Genomic DNA, 23670 nt, shown 5'->3' with positions numbered 1-23670 from the left:
ACTCCATGATGACGAAGTTTGATACAAAAGTAGTTAAAATAGGCCGTCCGGAAATAAACAGGAGATTGCAATACAAGTAACAGGTGCGAGGCCTGTCAACGCCACCAACGTGGATCGGAGCTAGCCAAGCAGTGTCTCGCCAATACAAATACAAGTACGTGTGGCCCCTGCAGCTTGCATATTCATGTTACGCTACCGCCATGGGGAATGGCGCTGCTCTGCTGTCGCAGATAAGAGGCACGGCTTCATAACAGCACCGTGACTGCACCAGAGAGGGTTGTGATGGCAAAGAAAAGAATAAACGTTGGCGGGCCGACCAAAAAGATTTTCATGGAATTCCTCCATGGTTCTAAACCGGAAACTATGGGGTTGTTTTTGATTGCTTGAGATGCTTCAATAATGCACCCCTACTCCTTTCTCGCCATCTTGATAGAATCCGCACCCGTCTCAACTACACGATACCCATCTGCGTCATCTAGACCACTGGCTGCTCTTTCATACGCCTCGTCTGATCTGTCGCACAGCGTGTCAAGATCCTCGTCACTTAGGATCTGATCACCCCCCGATGCCGCATACACCTGCCCATCCTTTAGTAACAAAGCCCGCAGCGTCTCTGCATCAAGTTGTTCCTTATTTTCCATCTTCTGACCCATAGTCTTGAATCCACCCTTTTTGATGACGAGCTTCTCCAGACGGCGCTTGGCGTCCGCTGACATGAGGAGAGACTCCTCAACCGTGTCCTTTGTAGCGAGGCGATAGACGATGACGGGCCGGGTTTGGCCGATGCGGTGGCATCTGTCTTGCGCTTGAAGATCTTGCTGCGGGTTGAAGTCGCTGTCGAAGAGGATGACAGTGTCGGCTGATGCCAGATTAATGCCCTGGCCTCCTGCTCGGGTTGATAATAGGAAGAGATTGTAGTCAGCGTCGTTGTTAAAGTCATGTATTTGTTGGCGGCGGCTGTCTTGCGGGACAGACCCGTCGATACGGCAGACATTCCAGCCTCGGAGCTCTCTACTATAATCTTCCAAGATATCCAGTTGGGTCTTGAACTGGGAGAATAGCAAGACTTTGTGACCCCTATCAAACAGCTTCTGCAGGAGTCGATCGAGAAGCAGCATTTTGCCCGAACAAGTAATAATGGATTCATCGACAGGAATATCGGTGGACGTAGCCCAGGGGTTGTAGAAGTTGTGAGGGCTGTTGCATACGAGTCTCAGTTGGGCCAGCGGGTTTCCCAGTTTCTTCTGCGCCAACTGTTTTTCTGGATAACGGAATTAGCTGGATTCTGAACATATTGGATACCAAAAACGTACTGGCAAGTTCTAATGTCTGGGCTCGCTCGACTTCCTCGGGTGATTGAAGTTCATCGACTTCCTCCTCCTCCTCCTCCTCCTCTACCTCAGCTGCGAGCTTGGCTTCGAATGCATCATCAGATAGGGCATCTTCCTCATCAGAGTCCGCCTCTGCATATGTCTTCCCTCTCCGTGATTTACCACGAGTGCTAACTGGAGTTGAGTTGCGGCTTGATCTCGCACTCTTGGTCTCTGACCTCACAGAGGTCGGCGGGCTTTTCCTCTTTGTGGCCTGCTTTGCTGGGGTCGCCGCAGTTTTCTGCGAGTCGCCCTTTAGGAGTTGGCTGGCTGAACGCTTCCCCATCATCAGGCTAAAAGCATTTGGAATCGAGGATGTTGGCTTGTTTTCCGCTTTCTTGCCACGAGGGCTTTGCCGTACGGGAAGAGAAACCGTACTTCCGTTTGAGCTTCCATTCTTCTTGGCCGCTGCCGCAGTACGACTACTAGATCGCGAGGATGCGCGAGTCGAGCTGCCCGATGCCATTGCGTTATTGACCTTTTCCGTGACTTTCTGTTCAAGATATTGCCTCGTATCAATCTCTTTGTTGGTAAAGACATTGTAGAGATCCGTCTGCTCCTTGGTCATGGGCGCGAACAAGACATATTCCCGCTTTCTAGGCAGGTACGCCGCAACATCCTGCTTGATTCTGCGCAGCAGTAGGGGTTGTAGAATAAGATGGATCTTTTTGACCAGGTCCTGCTTCATCTGATCGGCAATAAATTCCTCTGTGCCTCTCTCGTCCTCCAAATCCGAAAAGTCGAACCACGACTCGAATGCTTCCCAGTCAGTGAAGATATTTGGCAGCAAGAAATGTAGCAATGACCAGAGCTCTTTCAAGTTGTTCTGTAGAGGGGTTCCAGTAATTAGCAATCTTGTCGCGGATGTGAATTGTCGTAGTTGTTGAAAGAGCTTGGCTTCTGCATTCTTCATCCGATGTCCTTCATCCTGTAGTGAAATTAGAGATATGTAGACCTGTTGGCTAGGCTTCCTAACACGTACAATGATAATGAATTCCCACTGGATCCGGGACAGGTTATGCTGATCTCGCAAAACCATTTCATACGAAGTACAAACAACCGGAAATCTGTTCGTCGGTCTGCCACCTGTGAGGTTCTTCAGCATCTTGGTCCGGAAGATTTCTTCGCGTTGAGCTTGATTTCCATGGTACATGATGACGGGAATGGATGGAGTCCACTTGTGGAACTCGTCCATCCAATTCGACAGCGTGCTCAACGGCGCGACGATGAGATGAGGCCCGAGGTAGTTTTCCTGTTCACGGAGCAATGCGATTAAAGCAATGGTTTGGACAGTTTTGCCTGATCTAGTCAGCATCACACAGATATGCAAGTCAAGGGACAGCTACTAACCTAATCCCATCTCATCGGCAAGAATCCCGCTCATGCCTTGCGAGCAAATCTCAAACATCCAAGTCAGGCCTTCTAACTGGTAGTCGCGCATAGTTCCTCCTACCATGCAATTGGGTTGCTTCGCCATTTGCAGATTATGTTCGCCTAGGGTCTTACCATCGAGACTACTGCCAACTCGTCCAAGAACTTGCGTCTTCTTTGTGAGGATATCACTGAAGGCCGCGCTCTTCATCAGCAACTCGTCCAGCTCTCGAGCCTTGGCCTCGCGCTCTGATTTAGTCTCAGCCTTCTTTTTCTTCCTTGGTTTCCGAGCAGCAATTGCCCTTTTTTCCTCTGCCTTTCTGTTCTCGTCACGTGCTTCCCGCTCTTCCCTTAGGAGACTATTCTCAGTAATCTGATATAATACGTCAGATTTGGGCGATGCCACGGGAGGCGGCGAACTCGGAGGGCTCGTCATGGCTGGGGCTTCTGATGAGGCTGATTCAACGTCAGATAACGACAACATATCCATCATGAGGTGGCAATCTCAATGGCGATACGGTCGTGACCGCGAATTGATGTCCGCGGTAGACAGTATAACGAACGCAGTAGTATTTGTCTCGGTGGATGTTGCGGATTGAACTCGCACAGCTCAAGTCAGATCCCAAGTTGCCACTCGGGGACTAAGAGAGATTGAGCCGACAATTGATGCTGATAGTTTGTATCCTCAACACAAGATGAACCCAGATTTACCAAAATATGACCTCTGCCGTCGAATCCAAAAGTTGAGTCAAATTGAAGCGATTGTGAACCGAAATGAATTGGCGGGCGCATACGTACGGGCTGCGAAGGGCGCACGCGCCAGTCTCAATTAAAAGTCACGGCGCTCGTAACGCGAAGTCGCGCGCAGTCACGTGCTTTGCGTGCCGGACGGTTGCAGATGTACCGCGTTGGCGGAGACGCACGAGGCAGGAGCCATGCTACCCCCTGCCTCCAGGAACTGACTCAGTACGGAGTACGGAGTAACTAACTAGTGGCTAGTGCAAAATGGTGCAGCTGGGCGTTACCCCTCCGAGCTGACCAACGTCAAACCACCCCGCCGTTGGAGCATTGGAAAAAAAATTATCAGTCCAGATCTCTGCTTATGTGTCAAATAGATAACCCACACCGCAATTAAGAGAAGTCGCCTTCGTCCCGAACCGGCGACATTCTCTACCCACCGCAGCGAAACTGTTTCGCCTTCGAGCTCTTCGTCCTACCATCAGGGCCCTCTCGCCCGCTCCACTCACCCAATTGAGCAGAATGGCTTCCATCGCCAACCAGACATATACTCCCACAGAGGAGGCCGAAATCCAGCAGTGGCTCACCACGTCAGACCGCCTCAAGTCTGGTGAGGACAAGGCCACTATCCTCGAGACCCTCAACAGCCATCTCGCCAGCCGAACCACCCTCCTCGGCAGCAAGCCTAGCAAGGCAGACGTAGCAATCTATGAGACCCTCTCCCCCATCGTTGCCAAATGGTCTCCCGATGAGCGAACCGGCGAAAAGGGCCACCCTCACATTGTCCGGCACCTTGACTTTGTCCAGAACTCCGCTCTATTTGGCCTTGAGCTCAAAGAGGACCAGAAGATCCAGGTTAACCAGGACGACGTCCGCTACGTCAAGCCCCCCGTTGATGCCAAGGCTGAGAAGGAGCGCTTAAAGAAGGAGAAGGCTGCTGCTGCTGCCGCCGTTGATGGAAACAAGGAGGCCAGCTTGGTTGACCGTACCAAGGAAAAGGTCAAGGAGAAGGTTGACGAGGCCAAGGGTGCCGCCGCCGCCGCTGTTGGCGGTGGTGGTGATAAGCCCAAAAAGGAAAAGAAGGAAAAGGCCCCCAAGCAGCCTAAAGCTGCCCCTGCCGCCGCTCCCTTGTCACCCTGTCTGATCGATCTCCGTGTCGGTCACATCCTCAAGGCCATACAGCACCCCGACGCCGACTCTCTGTACGTCTCAACCATTGCCATGGGCGACCCGGCCGGCAACGAGGACTACACTGAATACGAGGGCCAAGTCTGCCGAACCGTCTGCTCTGGTCTAAACGGCCTTATCCCCCTCGAACAGATGCAGGGTCGCAAGGTTGTAGTTGTGTGTAACCTGAAGCCCGTCAAGATGCGAGGAATCAAGTCTTGCGCCATGGTTCTCGCTGCCTCTCCCAAGGTCAAGGAGGGCGAGGTTGACGAGGATAAGGGCCCGGTGGAACTGGTTGCCCCTCCGGAGGGCTCCAAGGCTGGCGACCGTGTGTTCTTTGAGGGTTGGGCGGGCGAGCCAGAGGGTGTGCTGAATCCCAAGAAGAAGATTTGGGAGACTTTCCAGCCTGGGTTTACTACCACTGATGACTTGGAGGTCGTGTTTGACGCTGCTGTTGTTGAGAAGCTTGGCAAGACTGGCATTGGCAAGTTGGTCACCGAGGCCGGCGGCGTCTGCACTGTTCAGACCCTGAAGGGCGCTGCTGTGCGGTAAACAGATGTCACATAGAACCATGCGGATGAATAAAAGCGCAATTAGAACTACGATGAAGCTCGACTCACGACTCACACCCCTGGGCATTCACTACATCTTTGTTCGCACAATGTGCAATCATATTTGAATTATTTGCGTTTCCCTTTTTTTTTTGCGAAAATACTCCGTCTAATATACTACAGTACATATACCGTCGCTATATGCAAGTATTTGAGAGGCGTGCACACCTGGCCGACCAAGCTAGGGCGATGTGAACAAAGTGCCTTCTTTTCCCAAGGCAATGCCGATAAAACGCCAATGAAAATGCTTCCCCGAGATAAATGTAAACGCTCAATAAAATACACCAAATGCGAACTCCAGTCGCTTTTTGTTTTATACAACACGAAACGTGCTTTATGAGAAGAAGTACTTGCTCTCTCGTAGACGCGTCACATCAAAGTCACCCTACATAATACGTTAGCTGTCTGTCAAGTGTAGGAGTTGGCATGGGTTGCTGCGTTCGCATTTACCTTCTTGGGGATGGCTGGGATAGTCAGAGGCAGCCACACCGGCACGGCAGTGCCACGTTTGGTAACACCTTTGGTCGGTTTCTTTGGCTTTTTCGCGCCTACAATCTGTGACTCAAAGTGACTGATCTTCATATTCTCCATCAGGCGCTTAGACAAGACTGCGGCGTCATGGGGATCGTCAGAGTCCGTTACACCGTCCTCATCAGCAGCCATGACCTCGCTCATCTCGATTGCTGTCATCCCTTCGTCGGTATCGACTTCCTCTTGCGGGATCTCACCCAAACCCATGTTCTTGGTGTCCTCGCTGATGCTGACGTCTATTTCTGCTCCAGCCATCTCCTCATACACGGATGCTGGTGTCACAATCTTCTTGGCAGCTTCTAGATCCCAAGGATTGCCCGAGAGTCTGAGTGAATTGCGCTTGTACTCCAAGACTAGCTCTTCCTTTGGGCAAAGTTTGCTGTTTTTTCTCAATTGTTTGATCTTCTTAGCCACGGGAGAAGAAGGGTCGAGATGAGCCAGGTAGAGTGAGCCCTTGTGTCTCGCCTCAAACTCGGCTGCGAGGCGACCGACAACGTCCTCTTCATGAATTTGAATAAAGGCCTCTCGCAGAATGCCATTCATGGTATCAATATCAGCAGCATGTGTCCAGAATGAATCATGGACCGCCGCGAAATCCAATCCCTGTTCGTGACACTGCAGGGCTGACAGCAGCATATGGCTTGCATCCAGGGAGTGGATAAAGTTGGGTGGGAAGCCTTGAAGTTGCTTTCTCTTGTTGACCGGGTCGGTTTGTTCATTGACTGGGTAGACCACTGATTGGAGACAGGTCCGGATCTCCCTGGCTGTGCTTTTTCGGTACGGTTGGACGACTGGCATGCGAAGGGGCGTTGTCCAAACAACAGAGGAGCGAAAATGTTTCATCAGATCATCTAATTCATCCTTTTTTGTGCTTCCTTCCTTCTCATAACTGTCTCGGATTTCCTTGAGCTGGGCTGGTGTCAGTGCTCGACAGACACGACCACCAATTTCACCCAGCCAGTACTGGATGTCATGGGCTCCACGAAACATTGTTGCTAGAGCGTTGAAGATGTGTCTGGCAATATATGTTGAAAGGACCAGGTTGGGTATACCACATTCCTTTCCCAGATCAGGGTACAAGGCATCAATCTGCTTGCAAACCTGCTTCTTAGCTCCAGCAAACGTGACACCGTAAACGTTGGTCATGACTGTCTGTTTCACAACCTTTCTTGTGATTTTGCCTTGAAGCACCAGTGCAAATTCATTCTTGGCCTCGGCATCTTTGTCGATGGCCTGCTTAACAAGATCTGCCACTGCAGAATAAACATCCGCCGGCCGCTCGCCAGGTTCGAGATTGACCTGCTTAGCACCCCACGTGTCACCGCCTAGGGCGGCATAATGCTGGAGACCGTTACAAGTGCCGTCTTGGTGAACAGGAAGCTGCGAGACAAACTTGGTTGGGTCTGGAAGCTCCAGCGCCGCCTTCAATTCGAAGCATGCAGCCAAGCACTGCCATGCATCTTCCGCCTTGAGCCACCATCGACTTCCGTTCAAAGGGTTCGTGGCGGAATCAATGATGTTGGAGATATTGTCATTAGTAAAGGCCTCTCGTTCGTCAAAGTTTGACTTGTCCAGCCCGTACAAATTAGCAAGGTGGATTTTCAGCCATCGAAGGCCCCTTTCTCCAAGTTCCTTTCCCCTGGCAAACTTGAGAATTGCTCTTGCGTGATCGGCGCCCATGTGATTGAGATACGTCGGCATCGGATATGCGCGTCCTCGGTAATCGATATTGTGCGGGAAGTACATGGTCTGATTCCTAAATGCTCGTGCAATCTCGAGTTGGAGGTTCATAAAGCAGCGCTGAGAGTGCATACCGGACCGTTCATTCTCGATTGCCTTGACAGCTTGCATCCAGCTTCTTCGCAGCAGTGGATCTGCAGAGGAATCTGGTTCCTCAGGAATATCAAATTCAGGGTTCAGCGGTGGCATATTGGCGATTTCTTCTCCACTGTTCCAGGCCTCCATCATAACATTGAGCACATTCTTGTTGATCCGCCAGGCAGTCTTGCCGAGCACGTCGAGACCTTTAAAAACTTGCGTCATATCGCCTGTCTTGATGGCAGCTTCGGTGTACAGCTTCTGCTCCACGTCACCCGACTTCACACGAACAAACGTCGTTCTGCTATCCAAGAACCCTCCCTCATTCAGTTGACGCCAGGGCTTGGGCTCGACAATCATTGGCAAATGCTTGGCAATGTAGTCACCGACGGGTTCCTTTTTCAGTTGCTGCACAAGATTCGAGTTGAAATGGAGCACACCCACTTTCTTGCCCCTACGAGGCTGCTGCATGTGTGTGAATGCCGGTTGTTTTTGACTAATGGGCTCCTTCGTCGTAGGATGCTCCATCGTAACCTTGACAAAAGCATTGTCGATGAGTGTTTTTAGCAGAAATGAGCCAACCTGTGCACGGATGGATATTGACCACGGCTCGCGAGTTGCATTTTCCAGTTCCTTGGCCGTCTCAGATACATCGTCTATGATTGTCGTAGTTTCGTTGTTAGGCTGACTGGTTGTCCGAGTTGCCGTGTCCGTTATAGTACCGGTAAAGTGAACTTGGCGATTGGGTTTGATGCCATTACCCAGCTTCTTGGCCGCGCCTTTGGCATCTGCTCTGGCCTTTTCCACCTTTTGCGTCTCAATATCCTCCTGGGCAAGCTTGGCAATGTTGGTTACAAGCCTGCTCACCACAACTCCTTTGTCCACGCCCTGCGCGGCTCCAAGGCTGAGAACAGAGAGAATTGTAAGAGCAGCCAGCCGGGAAGGGTCAGCCTGACTTATGAACGGTCCGTACAGGCACCTCTCGAGATCTTGATCGGACTTAGAAGTTTTATTCTCGGAAATCTTGATCAAAGCCAGCTCTTCCTTCAGTTTCTCCTCCAGACATTCAAGCCATCCCGCCATGCGACAAGAGAGAGATTCTTCAGCTGATGATGCGGAGACAGCAGTGCTGATCCCCAGCTGAGCAAGGTTCTTGTTAGCTTCTCTCCACCGGTTGATGGCGCATTCAATCGAATCTCGCTCTAGCTGTAACTGAATATCACGTCGATCGGCATTCGACATCTTCGAAACATCCACGTCCTGCAAGTCCCTAAGCAAGTGAAGTCCTTTCTTCAGTGACGCCAATCCCGTACCGCGCTGTGGGGTGGGTATAAGCTCCGCAGCCTCCCCGCGCGATACGGCATCGACGGCCTGGTCAACAGAGGCTTCAGTTGATCTTAATTCGGGGTATTCTTCAGTCGGCTCGGACATTTCCATCTCCTCGGCCGGCTCCACGGTGAAATTGTACTTTGGGCAAATCTCGGTGATGACTGCCAGATCTTGGTCGCTGAGGATATCATCCATGCTGAGAACCCGAAGACCCGATTCGCCGGGGGCCATACCCATGTACCTGTTGACCAGGCGGTCAAGTCTCGAGCCTCGCTCTGAGAGAAGGGACGCCTTGAGCATGCAAGCAATAGTCTCGGCAGTGTGTGGAAGGCCCTTGCTACGGATTTGCATCTCGTACCACTTGTGTAATTCTTCGGCCTGTCGTCGGTCGGGACTGTTACGCATCTGCTTGAGTGATGCCCGCAGGTACTGGTTGTTGAGTAAAATACGCTCTTCCCCGGAGAGCACTCCCATTGCATTGAGTCTCTTCAACACCAGAGCGGCCCTATCCAGTTTCCCAACACGAATACATGCATCAAATACAGGGAGCATGTCTTCTGTTTCGCCGGGGATGCCATATGTATTGATTTTAGTCGGTGTCCTGGGAGGCCCAGGTTCCGGAATCGTCAATGGGGCTGGAGAGTCGAATGACTGAATGTCATGGGAACGAAGCGAGGAAGGCTGAAATGGCGGCATTGAAGGGTTTGTGAGGTGCTCATATGGCATAACTTCAAACTTGAAGTCGTCAACAGCCGTCGCCAAGCTTCTTTCGTGGAAGTAATGGCCCAGGGAGGACTCCGGTCCACGTCTTCGCCATGGCCGACACTGGCGCGTAACTATTGATCTCTGGCATATTGTTGGTAACCGTATTAGCGAAATGGAAGGGAATCTCGTCGATGGCCCAGCTGATCTGATTACTGCAGCTCGGTGAGCAAGTGCGCTGCTCCTTGTTTGTTGACTGAGCATCTTGTTCTCGAGGTGGTGGTAGACAGCAGCGGATGCCAAAGGGGAAGTGTAGCCTCAACAGGCTGCTGAACTGCTGAGGCAAGTATTGAAATTAAAACATTTATAGAATATGAATGACAGCTGTTAAAGCCAACAACAAATACAATGGGTGAATGGAGAATGGGCTGGCACGAGTACCGAATGCGCGAAGAGAAAGAAAGGGCGAAAGTTTGAAGATCACGCAGCCACTGATAGGAGGCCAGCTCCATCCGAAAATTTCGAAAGTCAGTCCCCCAGATTGGCCACTTCGGGGATGCATCACGTGCCTGTCCCAATGCTAACGCTGCGAGACCCACCAAAAAGTCAGAGCTTCAATTGCTCATACCCCAGGCATGGAAAGCTGTTCTTCCTTGTGACAACATCAGACTCGAAAAGCCAGTTGTGTCCCAAACCGGCCAGGATGATTTCACGGCCAGCGGCCGCAACTTTGGGGTGCTGCGGTTGCAGAAATGCAATCCTGAAAGCTGTTGTCGCTAGATCGTCGCCGACCTTTCAACATATGGGACTACGCTCTACCCTCCAAATTCCCCAACTACCTCACAGATTCTTCTCTGCCGACCGAAGCGTTCCGTCCAGTTCAGCGCAGAAGCAAAGCTCAACGAGCTCGGAGGATCATGGTGAGTTTCGAGAGCGTACCAGCGAAGCCGAGTCTGCTACCAACAACCCTTGGTTCCTCGAGGTCGAGCCACCTAGGCATCCGCCAAGCCTCCATGCGCCATTCTTACCGAAGGCGCCCAACGAATCTCCTCAACTCATAGCTCCAATGATCAAATATATATTTGAAGATATGGGCTTGGATGATATTTCCCTAATGGACTTGCGTGATCTAGATCCCCCGGCCGCTCTTGGTCCGAATCTTATTATGCTCTTTGCGACAGCCCGGAGCGAGCGACATTTGCACATTTCGTCTGGCCGCTTCGTGCGATGGCTCCGAAGAAGCTACAAAGTGGATGCACGAGCTGATGGGCTCATCGGGCCTGGGGAATTGAAGACCAAACTACGACGGTTGCGAAAGAAGGCCAAGCTAATGGGTACCAACACGATGATTCTTCCTGGTGGCGACAATGGCATATCCACTGGCTGGGTGTGTGTTAACTTTTCTACAAGCGACAAAGTCTCTGACGAAACCGTCAGCTATGATGAGAGCGGGCGTTTCTCCGGCTTTGGCGCTTCTCCCACTGGAACCACCATTGTGGTCCAGTGCATGACGGAGCTGAGGCGAAATGAGCTTAATTTGGAAACTCTGTGGCGAGGCGTGTTGAAGCGGAACTTGGAGCAAACAATGAAGATCAAAGGGCAAGCCATTCAAGACCAAACCGAATTGGAGACCTTGGTATCGTCCAAGATTCAGCTCCCCAATAGCTCATCGGCTGTTCAGTGGCAGAAATTGCAGCAGGCTTCACAGCAGCAGAGATACTTCTCCACGAGTGCCAGAAGGCTACAGTCACGAGACTATGCAGCCGCCAGCTTCGAAAGCAAGCCATCAGAGAATCCTACCTTGGCAGCAGAGCCTGAAGACTCCGAGCTCAAAACCCTCCAGCGACAGATCACGGACCTTCACATTTCTGGGACGTCTCTGAGTCAACAAGTTCTTGAGCGCTTGATATCAGCGGCATTTCAGGCATCTCACTCAGAGGGCGATGCATCCGCACGCCTAGACCTTGTGGATCAACTACTCCAGACGGCCGAGGAGCGAGGGATCTCGGTCCAATCGAAAGACATGCTCGTCACTTTGATTGAGTCGATAGTCACGTCGGTTGCGTATGGGCCAGAATTGGAGCGTGCGCAAAGAAACCTTGAATTCCTACTGCTCAATCTCCAAACACCATTGGCACATAGCCAGACACTGCGGCTCATGAGAGCCTACGCCGAGCGACAAGCCTGGGATCGGTTTTGGGACACCTTCCGCGCGCCTGCCAGATTTCAAGTTGCGCGACCTGCAGAGCTATATGAGCTAGCTTATCGCGTCATGGTTTCTACGCAAGACGCCCGGATGTGTGTGGATGCTTTGAGGTGGGTGTACCCGGAGATGCTGAAAGAGGAACCGCCTGTCTATCCCACGGGTCCCGTCTACAACGCGCTCAAGGCTTGTATCCTGGTCGCTGATCCCGCGGCAGAGGAGATGCTTCATAATCCACCATCACTGGACTCACTGGACCTCATTAGTCGACGACGCCTTCAGCATCGAGAGTTTGTGCGGGTCCTGAGAGAGGTCGAAGACGCTCATCGCCATCTGGTCGGGACTCAAGCCCGAGAGGAGCGAGCACAAGCCCTCCACCGATTCACGGATGGTAACACGCCTAGCTGAATCATGTCATCGCCGGTAGTTTTGTTTTGTTCTACCAAACTAAAAAGAGAAAAGTTCTTTTCAATCCCTGTATAATAACAGTATGTACCATGTAAATGACAGCTATAACTGTAAGGCTGGGTCCTCCTGACCATATACTACTACAAATAAAGAATAATCACCTCATATCAGGCTGCAGAACAGGATTTTGATTAGCGTAGTCTTTTATGGTTTTCTCGTCCCTCGAGGTACTCCGCAATCTTCCATCGGCCATGGCGTCAAGGTTGTGGCGTTAATCCTTCCGTTCCTGTCGAAACCCACCAAGCAAACATGTGTGTATCACGAAGAGGGATTCTCGAACCACGTTTCGCATCATTCAAACACCAACCAATCCAACGTCCCGCAACCCATCCAGCAACGCAGGAAACCAACACTACCACCGCCAGCACCACCCCTTCTCCCCTTCTACAATGCCCAAGTTCTCTAATCCTCCTTACTTCCCTTCCTTCAGGGCTTCCCTCAATAGCGGCGCAACCTGCTTCCTGCTCGCCGCCAAGTCGGCCTGTCTCCACGCGAACCTCGTATTCCCCCCATAGCCGTCATCACCATCCAAGCCCCCGTCCTCCCACTGCTCCAGACCCAGCGGCCGACCAATGACTCTGAACCTCCCAACCGCCTCCTTGCCCCTGTCCGTCGTGCCCCAAACCAACAGCTGTCTGTGGAAACTGCCGCCGGGGTGCGAAGTAGTCATGACGGCGGCAACGTCCAGCCTGCGCTCGGCGGCCCAGGCGGCGAGCTCCTCCAGAAAGACCTGCTTTGTTTCCGCCCTTTCAAGCAAATACTCGAATCCCTGGACGACACAGCTGATGCCGAGCGCGAGGCCGCCCTCCTCCCACTGCTTGTAGTCCTTGCGGAAGATGTCGCGGAACGACAGGCCAGAGATGTCCTCCTTGACGGCGCTGATTTGCTCGTAGTAGCTCGTCGTGGTGAAGCCCGGCTCGCGGATCTGCGTCTCGAGAAAGCGCACCGCCTGCGAGTCCTTGGGCCGCACCTTGGCCTCGGCCGTCAGGTTGACCGTGTCGAGGAGGATAGGTGCCAGCGCCAGCTTGACGAGGCGGTCCTGTTCGCCGGGCGGCATGTTGTCGTCAGCCCCCTCGAGGAGCTGCGCCCACGCGGGCCTGCACTCGTCCACGACGAGGCTCATGCAGCTGCCGCAGGGCTCGATGACGCGCGGCGAGATGCCCCTGGGGAGCGCGCCCTCGTCGACGTGGTGGTCCACGCAGCCGACGACCTGGCCTCTGAACCGCTTCAGCGGGCCCGTCAGGCAGTTGTGGTCGACCAGCAGCCAGCGCGTCTCCTCGGGCTGGAGATGGTCGGGCAGTTCGGAGAGGGTGAGGAGGTCGCGGGGCGCCAGGCCGGCGTGTTGCAGCACGGCGGCCATTTCTGGGCGCAGGCCGAGATCTGCTCGTGGCAGGTTGGAGAGCGGGATGTGCAGCGCATGGGGGGCGGTGTGGCTGCGGATGTAGGCGTACACGATGGCGCAGCAGAGAGAGTCGAGGTCTGGCCGAGTTGTGGAATGTTTCAGCGAGGTGGGTATAGGGGAGTTTCTCGCACGAGTCATCTATTTACCTGCGGATTCGTTGCCGACGACAAACGTTAATGGTTTGGCGCGTTGGGCCGGTGGTGCTCGGAGGGCGTTGCGGGCGGTTGTCAGAAACGCCTGCAGCGTTAATCTAGACATGATGGAATCCCGCTCACGTTTCCAGCTCGTCATCGATGGTGCATTGTGCACAGGATAGAGAGAGCATGGGCAAGCTGGGTTTGGTGGTGGTGATGGAGTTTTCGGCGCCGCGGCAATGTCGCTGGCGCTGGCGCTTACGCTGACGTCAATCACAGTTGGGTCAAACCGTCAAAGGCTTCAGGCCGCAAGAGCCTGCCTGCACGTCTCAGTGAATTGGGCGGGGCCAAACGCGTACTGAGCAGGGCGTCTGTGGGGCATATCGACATGCTGACATGCTGGGCCTCTCTTTCAACCCCCAGATGCCTCCTTAGCCCGCTTCATAGCAATTCCATGGTCTTTCTAAAGTTGGTCACACTTGATAAAATAACTGGATTCATGGGTAGGCACTCCAACCCTAAAGGTGATTCCCAGATTTCCAGATAGGGATGAATCTGAGACGGGAAGATATCTCTAACTGGCTTGCGGCCATCACATTAGTGTATACGTCTCGGCCGGCAAATATATGTCGCCACAGACTGTAAACAAGATCGTAAACGTCTCCCACTAACCCCGCCAATGTTAGAAGACGAAGCATCACCAACGAAACGCCTATGTTTCCGACCCTAATACAATGCCCGGGCCGGAATATAGCTCAAGTTATCCGTTTAGCTCAGGGAGCAGCCCATCGGGTGCAAGCGAACAGGGTCGCAACGGCACAAAAAGCTCAATCAAACGCATGACATGCTCGCAAGTGCACGGGTTTATCGACCATAGGCAGTTTGGTGGGACTGAACCGCCTGCCAAAGCACTCCATGACTTTGCGGAACATATCAGACAATGCGGTACTGGGCCGGGAATCCTATCACGAGATGATTTAGTACCACAACTTGGTTTTAATATAAAGTTATTAACTGTTTTATTTATAGGTTTCCACAGTAGAAATTCAGAGACCAACACGAGACCAACCTCTTCACAGAAATACTTGACACAAGAGCGGTGGTTGATGAGAACGGTCAAAGAGAGCAGCTGGGTAAACTACCCAACGTTGAAAAGCTAATCGCAATTTTGTACGGAGCTCGGAAGTGTTCATTGAGTGGCCAATGGAAAGCACCATGGATTTGCGATGTCTATTCTCCCTTGATAGGAGTATCGCTCGAGCTAGAAACGGTTCACAGCGATAGTAAGCCCCATTAGACTAACAAGGATCTCTGGCGAGATGCCAAAATTACTCCATTTATTATATAGGTCCTAACACTAGGCATGTCTTTTCTTGAATATGCATCTCACTTCATTTAGGACGAACCTCCCAATGGCGGCTCTCTCCGTATATATCACAACAACTGCCCCAATAAAACACCACAAATATATTGACTTTTGCATATGCATCGACCCTCCAAAACATTCCGCCTTATACTGTGCGATATGGGATATGGCTGGGCAGTCTAGGCATGAGTTTATCAGCCATTTTAGAGTATTTGCCGCTTACAAGCAGGCCAATTGGCGTGACCGTTGTGGCTATGCTACTTAGCGAAGATTGGATCTCGGCCATAGAACAACTCACCACATGGACGGGAGGACACTGGATGCGCATCAGTGAGCTAAACCAGAGGACCAATGATATAGCTAGTCTCAACTGTGATATCTCCCAGAAATCATTGTTATGGGTCATGACTGGTCTGGTACTTTATAGACGCTACGCGCGGGCTAAAAGTAAAAGGGCATATTAAGAGGCTACAAGTAATTGTCTGGGAGAAAATTCGGATTGGATCAGCAGGCAGCATACAAGGGATCCGTCAGATTATTGTCGCTTTGCAAAGGCTAGCTAAATGGTGCCACGAATCGCTTCTAACATGGCTGCTCGACAGTGTTTTAGTCCGCGAGAGGGCGTAAAAGCGAGATGATGGCCAGGGCAGTTGAGATACAGCCGCTATGCTGGAAACTTGCAGCAGAGGCAAAAAAAGAAAAAAAAATGAATAAAAGGGTTTTGGAGTTGAAAAGTCAACAATCTACAGGGGGCCAATCAGGTCAACGAACGGGGCGAAGTATGATTCAACTCTATTGAACCAGGGTCACTCCGTACATCGACCAGAACATCATACAATCACGGAGGCGGAGAAATCCGCAACATAGGCCTAGGGAGCAATCGACAAGTCATTTTTGGCAGTTGTTATCGACAGTCATAGAAACATGGCGCATATCAATAGCACTGCCTCTTAATGATACACAATGTTGGCATGCCAGTTATGGAGCAATGCCATGTCCGTCATTGTCCGGGCCGTATCTTGCCAAGATGCCCATCGCATTTTGCTGTAGACTACACTACAGTTTGTGGCAGAACATGTTTGCTCACCAGGGAGAGTGCAGGAAGTATACACAAACATACTGTACGGAGTAGTATACACTCATATACTGCAGCATACCTAGGTACTTACGATAGTATAGAGCGCAATAGCCAGGTACCTGATCTGATCAAATACCTTTTGCCTCCCACTGCAAGAGCATACAAGATCTACAACACGCACAAGTGCAATATGCACGTCGGCAGACGCACCCGACTCAAAACGTCTGTGCTCTGTGTCCCAGCATGCATCCCCTGTTGAAGCCCATCGACCCCTACTTAATGAAGTAGGTAACTAGTAACTTACCTTACTCAGATACGTATGTAGAGTGTTGCGCAGCATCTTTCGCGGCTGCTCCAACGGTTCAGAATTGTATTACACGTTGCCTCATCGTACCATCAGGCCCCTGTCGACGGATGCACGAGTCGATCGCACTAGGCAAAACGGCCCTCGTCCATAATGGATGGGTCTTGCCAGTCTGCTAGCTGCTTTTCTTAGCTCCCCTCTCCGCCAACTGCGCCCCCGACATCGGGCCGCGGTGATGCGAAACCCGCTTCAGCCCGCCTCAACCTTGGGAAACCGCCGCCCGGCACATCGCCAGAATCCACATTTCCTTCCAACGCTAGGCTTCAGTCCTCGTATTAACAAAATCTACTTCGTCCCACACTTACCCCCCCCCCCCCTTTGGTGCAGAATTGTCCTCTCCTCTCCATCCTTATTGCTCCCTTCCGTGGAGTCCCTGAGCATTGAATGTAAATCGCGGTCCCACCCTCCGAAGCCCGACGGTCCGAATCTCTCTCTTTTCTCTCTCTCTCTTTCTTTCGCCAAGAAGTCAATGCCCGCAGTCCCCATCCTCCTCTGCCGCCGACTCGCCCCGTTGATCCTCTCGCTCGTCATATTCCTCCTCTACATCCGCTTCCACGCCTCCAACTATCCTTCCACGCCATCCACACGCGTCGCGAAAATGGGCTCCTCGTCCGCCCTCCGCCTCGCCATCCTCGAATGCGACACGCCGCAGCCCCAAACGCGCGCCCAGTTCGGCGGCTACGCGGGCGTCTTCACGGCCCTCCTGTCGAGCGCAGCCAAGACGTTGAGCCCGCCGCAGGACCTGTCCGACATGGTCACCATCACCCCCCACGACGTAGTCAACGACCTATACTCCTACCCGGCCCTCGAAAACGTCGACGCCCTCCTGCTAACGGGCTCGCGCCACACCGCCTTCGACAACGACCCGTGGATCCTGAAACTCGTTGACTTCACCAAGAGGGCCCTTGAAACCGGCCGCATCCGCGTCGTGGGCGTATGCTTCGGCCACCAAATCATCGGGCGCGCTGTCGGCGCCGGCGTCGGCAAGAGCGAGAAAGGGTGGGAAGTCGCCGTCACAGAGGTGGACTTGACCGACAAGGGCAAGGAGATATTCGCTCTCGACAAGATGGTAAGGCAACAAATGCGGCCCCTCGTGGCAAAAGCCAGAACCGCTAACAAGCCCGCAGCGCATCCACCAAATGCACCGCGACATTGTCCAAAACTTTCCCCCTGACGCCATCCCCCTCGGCGGCAACGCCTTTTGCCAAGTGCAGGCAATGTATCTCCCGGGGAAATACATCACCGTCCAGGGCCACCCCGAGTTCACGAATGAAATCATCTCCGAGATACTGTTTAACCGACACACAGTGGGCATCTTCACCGACGAGGTGTACGAGGATGCGATAAAGAGGGCGCCCATCCCGCATGACGGTGTTGCCATTGGGAAAGCATTTTTAAAGTTTCTCCGCGAGGGTTAAAGCTCAACCGTCATATGAAATGTCAAAGAGACAAGGTTTAAAAAAATTAAAGGGAAAAGAGGAAAAAATGGGAGGACGCGCACGGAGTTGGAGGAAACTTGGATTCCACAGGAGTCGGAAACAAAACTTGGAGTTGAGGTATAATAGATGCATACATCAATGACTTGACGCTGGACGCCGTTTCGTTCGAATAGACACTGCCAGCAAGTCTGGCCAATTGCTCAGGGACGTAGATAGTAGAGACACTGTCCTATGTCAGGGTGTTACTTATTGTTAGCAGTATATACACAAATAGACGACCGCATAGTGCCGGTGCAGCGTCGGCTACAGTAACTGAATGTATTTACCTCTTAAGAAACGCTACGGTCGTGCAGCATCTACGACGCCGACTCGAAGCACCAACTATAGATATTCGTCTCCCGACTCGTCTATTCCAGCAAGTGTAGCATCCCACCACTCGCGCTTATGCGTCTCTGACCGTTGTGGTTGACGTCGTTGATCTTCCTCCTCCCGGTCTCTTCTTGTCTTTGCCAGTCTGCCCTCCACATGCATCTCTTCTCTCGTCCGGCCAACTCTTGCCGAACTATTCTTCATCGTGGAGCACTTGCGCGGAGACATGAAGCAGCCGGGGCGCTTGCGATGACGCCACGGCTTTTCCAGCATCAAAAATACAACCGAGGCCACCAGGCCTTGAATGCAGATGCTCATAAGCCCAGCCAGGACCAGCGGGAAGGGGCGTCCGGTCCTATCAGCCTGAGATACATGGGCGGCTAACGGAACCATCCATCCCAGAATATAAATCACCGGATAGATGAATTTTCTTCTCAGCTGGCGACGAATCTTGTGCCGTGAACTCGGCATGCCCGTTTCACTCAGCGTAGTGGGTGATAGAACCAAACTGGGCAGCAACTCAGCCTCGCCGCTACCGCCCTGCAGTCGTAATTCTATATTCAGCGGAGGCGGGACGTGAGGCTTGTCAGCCCCTATGCAAACCATGCACGAACAGCCAATAGTGTGCTGTGCCGGGGCAGGGTAGTTCGCTGGTGAGAGCGCCGTGGCTTCTTCTTTCGAGCCATTCCGATGGTGAACACTTGGGGGATAGTCTTTGAATGGATCTTTGGTCACAATAAGAGTCCGTTCCTCACAGTCAGTTTGTGAGGTCGCCGACACAGCTGGCTTCGGCAGTGACTGTCCACCCCCGCTTCCAATGAGGGAGCCTTTTCTCGACTTTCCATGTTGACCGTATCTTGCTCCTCTGTTCCAACCATAGTCCGGTTGCTTGTTGTCGCATGGTGGTGTTGGAGGAATGAGTCCGTGATACGCTATTGGGGGCGTAGAGGGTACCGAGCCTCGTCTCGGTAGTTGCTGTAGTCGGCTGAAAAACGGTTCATCAACTTTCCTCCGTTTGTTTGGTTCGTCGACTTTGATCATGGTCCACCTCACATAAATGTAAATACAGGTGTATATAAACACCATCACCGCCCAAACCACATATCGTGGTACCCAGCTCAGGAACCTCAGCGTCCAAGTTGGCCTCGCGGGAAAATAGCAATACGCACCAGAATTGACGAAACCCGGATTGTTGATGAATGCTAGGGATGTAAGCATCAAGGACCCTGTCGCAACTAGGGTGTAAGCCGGAAACCGGTACGGATATAGTCCGCTTCGTCCTCTGAAGATATACAAGGCGGTGTGGACGGCGATGAGGAGCACCGTCAAGTCGCATGCTTCGATTCCGACGGACAGGAAGAATCCACTGATTTGACAAATGGTTGAGTTGGAAGGTATTCGGCCACGCGCGAGCTCGATAGCAGGGAGGAGTACAAGCCAGAGCGTCGCCAGCATGTCGCTTAGTATTAACAAAAGAATGAGGCTGTCAGAATACGTCAGCTTCGAGCATCTATCGAGAATGAGTATCAATATTTGGTTTCCCACTTACTCGTGACGAAAATTACGGCGCATCTGTATAAAGAACACCACTGCAACAAGTGTCGCCAGAAGACTCGTGAAACCGACAACCACGGCAGCCACGTGAAGTTCGAGGAGATGTTCGGATGTCAGGTTCCCGGTAGAAGTGTAGCCCAGGCTGGGAATCGTGGGACCAGCGTTGGCAGCTATGCCTCCATGGCGTACTGGGTGTTTGACATCTCGCCCTGACACCATGGCGGCAGACACAGCTCGTGCCTGTCTTGTTAGGTGCTTTCTAGACGATCGTTTCCTGCGAAACCAGCATTCGTACTTGTCATGGCGGTGCGAGATGTGTGTTTTGTAGGTTCCAACTGACGATGCCGGCCAACGAGGACATGCGGAACAGTCGATGTGTCATTCCTTCCTTCCTCGGTACCTTCTTTCTTTGGTGCCTCCCTTCCTTCTTTCGTCCCTTGCTCGACACTGCTTCTTTTAAGGCAGTCAGTCCTCCTTCAGGACGGGCTCTATTCTTTTATATTTAAGGAGGACGAGAATGAGCACGGGCACGAGCCACGAGTTACAAACGACGGCCAACAGAGCGGAGTGCAGAGATCAAACTACTGGAGACCGGAGTACGGGGAACTCAGGGCATGGACAGCTAGTGGTCAAGGCGTTTAGGCTTCAGGTCCAGGGCAAGTGGTCAGATCTCATATTGGCCTGCCATATGATCGTCTCCCTACGCTAATGCAGGATTTTTGATCAAAATCTGTTGGGCAAATCTGCGCCCAGCCTTGACGAGGTCTAACAAGCCGTGCCATTGCTCTTTTTTTTTCTTTTTGCCTGTCCGTCGTGGCCTCCATCCAGCCTGCAAGCTCCGGGCGAGAGTGTCGACCAAGCGCCAGAGTCTGCGTAGCGCCGATGTGTGCATGAAAGCGCCAACTCTTGACAACATGATTGGGCAGTTAGTTGGGAGCTTGGAAGCAAGAAAAGGTGAGATATCGCACCTGATCGATCAGATTGATCCGGTGCCTCGTCATTGTCGAGGCATTACCCTGCTTTGGCGCTTCCTACTTGAGAAGAGGTTGCTGACACCAGCATAATTAGGCCAGTTGGTATTTCGCATGTCTTGCGTGTCGAGCATGCTCACTTTTCGAGTAATTCGGTCGTCCACTCGGCCCTTCATGCAGCCTGGTTGCATCAGCCCGAAATTATGCATCAACACCCGTCACCAACGAAGAAATGACAGCTCCGAAGCATTGTATGGCGTGGCCCAAGTGGCGGGCCTGCCTCCCATCAAGCGATGACTGGCGAGGAGATCGCCGCCACCAAAAGATGCCAGATGAGGCATTTTATTCTTATTCGAAGGGGCGCTGTTCTCGTCTTATAGTCTTCCCAGGGCGCAGATCTTGTGTGTGCCGGAGTGCCGTCATGAAACAAGGGCGTGTTTGCCGGGCTCCACGATTTTCTTTCGGCCGGCAACGCTAGAGTGGAAGAGATCCATCCGTCAGCATTGCGCTAGGGACCCCAAGCGACAACTGGTGATAGCGGCTATTCCACCATGGATTTAATTATCTTGCCAGAGATCAGAGTGTGGCTGCATGCGAGAGTTGTCCTTGAATGATGGACGATTACTGCCTGGCAATTTGTCGTTGACTCGTTGGTCGTCAAGCCAAAAAAGGCCGAGGTAGGGATGCCTACCCTATAGAATGGCCTGCCTGTTGGGGATGCAAACATCATGGGCATAATCCTTGCCACGTATTATTATTTGGCATATATGAATCAGAATCCAGTAAAGAAAAAATGAACCCCTACCTTTGGGCTTCTTTTCAGTTTCGACATACACATTCATGGAGCACACCTCAAACCCGCTTTGGCATTAACTGGCCATTTTCCCTCCCTCCTCTGGCACTAGGAACAAAAGATGATAACAGCTGCCAGCTATTCTGCCAGCTGGCATGCCTGCCGTTTGTTTCAAGTTTCTGGTATTTAAACTCTTCTTTTTGATTCCACATACTACATCTCAACTTCAATCAACGCACTTCCTCCCCAACTGCTCCCAAGAGACCAAGGGATACTCGTGCTTTTTCACCAAGTTGGCCATCTTGCGAAGGCTCCTGATACAAAACTGCCCAATTTCAGAAACAGAGCCACAATTCATACCTCCCAAAAAGAAAACTTGTCTATCACCTTTTCTCTCATGTTGCTTTCTTAAAGTTATACTAAGCTGGTCATCATGGCCGAGGCCGACAAGACGATAAAGATAGAACCCGACGCTACGGTGGCCCCAGCACTCTTGGTAAGTCTCCATTTGACCAGACATCTGAGCCTTTATCGGCGTTTTGCTCATCGTCACCGAAAGGTACTCGCTTCTCAAACACCTATTTCGAAACCTGCTCTCAACAATGCTCAAGCGTGGACCGGAGCTACAACGAGCTCAGCAGAGACCAACAGTCAAAACAAAAATGAAGCGCGAGACACGAGTGAGGTACATGTCAAGAAAGAGCCCGGCACGGAGAACGAGGCAGACGACGAAATCGCCGTTCAAAATGTAGTCGCAGAGGATCCTCGAAGTAACAGCGACGTAGTCCAACCTCTGCAAGACGTTAAACAGGAACAAAATGAAAACGAAAATATATCATCTTCCACTGTGACCAAGAATGTGACTGACTCTCGGCCAAGAACAACGCTAGAGAATGTCGCCTTGTCTAGCGCAGATGGAGAACAAGTTGGCATTAATAACAAATACCAACAAAACGAGGAAGATGACGACCTCGACAGCGAAGAATCTAGCGATACTGAGCTGGAGGATGAAAATGACAGTGATTTTGACTGCTCAGAAGATGAAGACAGAATCACAACCAAAGTTACCAAAACTGCGGCCGAGGAGCCCTCACGAAAGCGAGCCGCGCCAGCAAAAACTGCTCGTGAGTTCATTGCCAGGCTCCATAAGAAGCAAGATGAAGCGGCTCAAAAGAAACAAAAGAAGAGACGAAATAAACGAAAGGCAGAAGCTACCGATGGAGAAGCATCTAAGCGATCGAAAACAACCAACACTAGTTCTGGATCGAATATATTTGCCAGCCTCACACACCAAGTGGTTGGTGGATTTGATGGCGATGAGCCGCCAGTTTCAATGCCAGAGATTGATGCGAATACGCACCAGAAACAGTTTGCCTTATTAAGAGATAGTATTCCGAAGGGAGCAGACACTCGTCGAACCAAGACCCAGAATCGGGATCTCAGGGAAGCGGTAAAGCTGTTCGGATACAGGAAAGTGAAAGCAATGTCTGGAAATTGGCTGCTACAGGGGATGGAAACTGCTCTTTACGGATATCAACTAACCGCAGCAGCTTGGATGGTCAAAAGAGAGTGCGCTAGAGCGCAGCCATTTGGCGGATTGATTGCTGATGAAATGGGGATTGGCAAAACTATTACAAGCCTGGCTTGTGTGGTAGGGAATCCCCCGGAAGCTGAAGACTTGGAAACTTACACCAAGGGCACATTGGTCATTGTACCAAACTTTGACATTGCGAACCAATGGCTAAAGGAGGTCAAGAAGCATTGTAGCGATGACATCAGAAAGTTTGCTATGATACATCAGTCAAAAAATCATGCACCAGCCGCATCATACAAAAATCTAATGATAGTGTAAGTCATCCATCTAGCACCGAACTCATCTTTCCCATACCTTT

At 51.8% G+C, this 23670-nt stretch overlaps 8 protein-coding genes across 8 annotated transcripts; 4 read left to right on the top strand and 4 right to left on the bottom strand.

Moving 5' to 3' along the window:
* Positions 1 to 407: 407 nt before the first annotated feature.
* Positions 408 to 3234, bottom strand: IRC5 (putative ATPase; the record flags this gene model as incomplete). The annotated part of the gene is made up of 4 exons (XM_007816004.2): positions 408 to 1261; positions 1314 to 2298; positions 2353 to 2669; positions 2721 to 3234. 4 exons carry the CDS (start codon positions 3232 to 3234, stop codon positions 408 to 410), a joined length of 2670 nt encoding a protein of 889 aa, XP_007814195.2.
* Positions 3235 to 3806: 572 nt separating this feature from the next.
* On the bottom strand, positions 3807 to 10134 carry RPO41_2 (DNA-directed RNA polymerase). The gene is made up of 2 exons (XM_007816006.2): positions 5708 to 10134; positions 3807 to 5642 (listed from the first exon to the last, which is right to left on the bottom strand). The coding sequence occupies exons 1-2, from the start codon at positions 9899 to 9901 to the stop codon at positions 5592 to 5594; spliced, it is 4245 nt and encodes a 1414-aa protein (XP_007814197.2). The 5' UTR covers positions 9902 to 10134; the 3' UTR covers positions 3807 to 5591.
* ARC1_3 (G4 quadruplex nucleic acid binding protein) lies at positions 3819 to 5306 on the top strand. Its single transcript, XM_007816005.2, has one exon. The coding sequence runs from the start codon at positions 4002 to 4004 to the stop codon at positions 5196 to 5198; it is 1197 nt and encodes a 398-aa protein (XP_007814196.1). The 5' UTR covers positions 3819 to 4001; the 3' UTR covers positions 5199 to 5306.
* A 148-nt stretch (positions 10135 to 10282) lies between the features above and the next one.
* ATP25_2 (ATPase synthesis protein 25 mitochondrial) lies at positions 10283 to 14071 on the top strand. Its single transcript, XM_007816007.2, has one exon. It carries the CDS (start codon positions 10341 to 10343, stop codon positions 12246 to 12248), a length of 1908 nt encoding a protein of 635 aa, XP_007814198.2. The 5' UTR covers positions 10283 to 10340; the 3' UTR covers positions 12249 to 14071.
* PPX1_2 (Exopolyphosphatase) lies at positions 12721 to 13968 on the bottom strand (the record flags this gene model as incomplete). The annotated part of the gene is made up of 2 exons (XM_007816008.1): positions 12721 to 13787; positions 13857 to 13968. 2 exons carry the CDS (start codon positions 13966 to 13968, stop codon positions 12721 to 12723), a joined length of 1179 nt encoding a protein of 392 aa, XP_007814199.1.
* Positions 14072 to 16974: 2903 nt separating the features above from the next.
* GPR1_2 (coupled receptor) lies at positions 16975 to 21349 on the bottom strand. Its single transcript, XM_066121405.1, has 4 exons — positions 20983 to 21349; positions 20010 to 20919; positions 19630 to 19943; positions 16975 to 19577 (listed from the first exon to the last, which is right to left on the bottom strand). The coding sequence occupies exons 3-4, from the start codon at positions 19794 to 19796 to the stop codon at positions 18473 to 18475; spliced, it is 1272 nt and encodes a 423-aa protein (XP_065973762.1). The 5' UTR covers positions 19797 to 19943; positions 20010 to 20919; positions 20983 to 21349; the 3' UTR covers positions 16975 to 18472.
* Positions 17251 to 18070, top strand: J3458_019095 (uncharacterized protein; the record flags this gene model as incomplete). Its single annotated transcript, XM_007816009.1, has 2 exons — positions 17251 to 17721; positions 17780 to 18070. The coding sequence occupies 2 exons, from the start codon at positions 17251 to 17253 to the stop codon at positions 18068 to 18070; spliced, it is 762 nt and encodes a 253-aa protein (XP_007814200.1).
* Positions 21350 to 22211: 862 nt separating the features above from the next.
* On the top strand, positions 22212 to 23630 carry J3458_019093 (uncharacterized protein; the record flags this gene model as incomplete). The annotated part of the gene is made up of 2 exons (XM_066121404.1): positions 22212 to 22274; positions 22338 to 23630. The coding sequence occupies 2 exons, from the start codon at positions 22212 to 22214 to the stop codon at positions 23628 to 23630; spliced, it is 1356 nt and encodes a 451-aa protein (XP_065973761.1).
* Positions 23631 to 23670: the final 40 nt, after the last annotated feature.

This window comes from Metarhizium acridum, assembly GCF_019434415.1.
Source record: "Metarhizium acridum strain ARSEF 324 chromosome Unknown scaffold_555, whole genome shotgun sequence".
Taxonomy (NCBI): Eukaryota; Fungi; Ascomycota; class Sordariomycetes; order Hypocreales; family Clavicipitaceae; genus Metarhizium; species Metarhizium acridum.
Note: the sequence above shows the minus strand (reverse complement) of the source record. Positions and strands in the feature narration are given on the sequence as shown.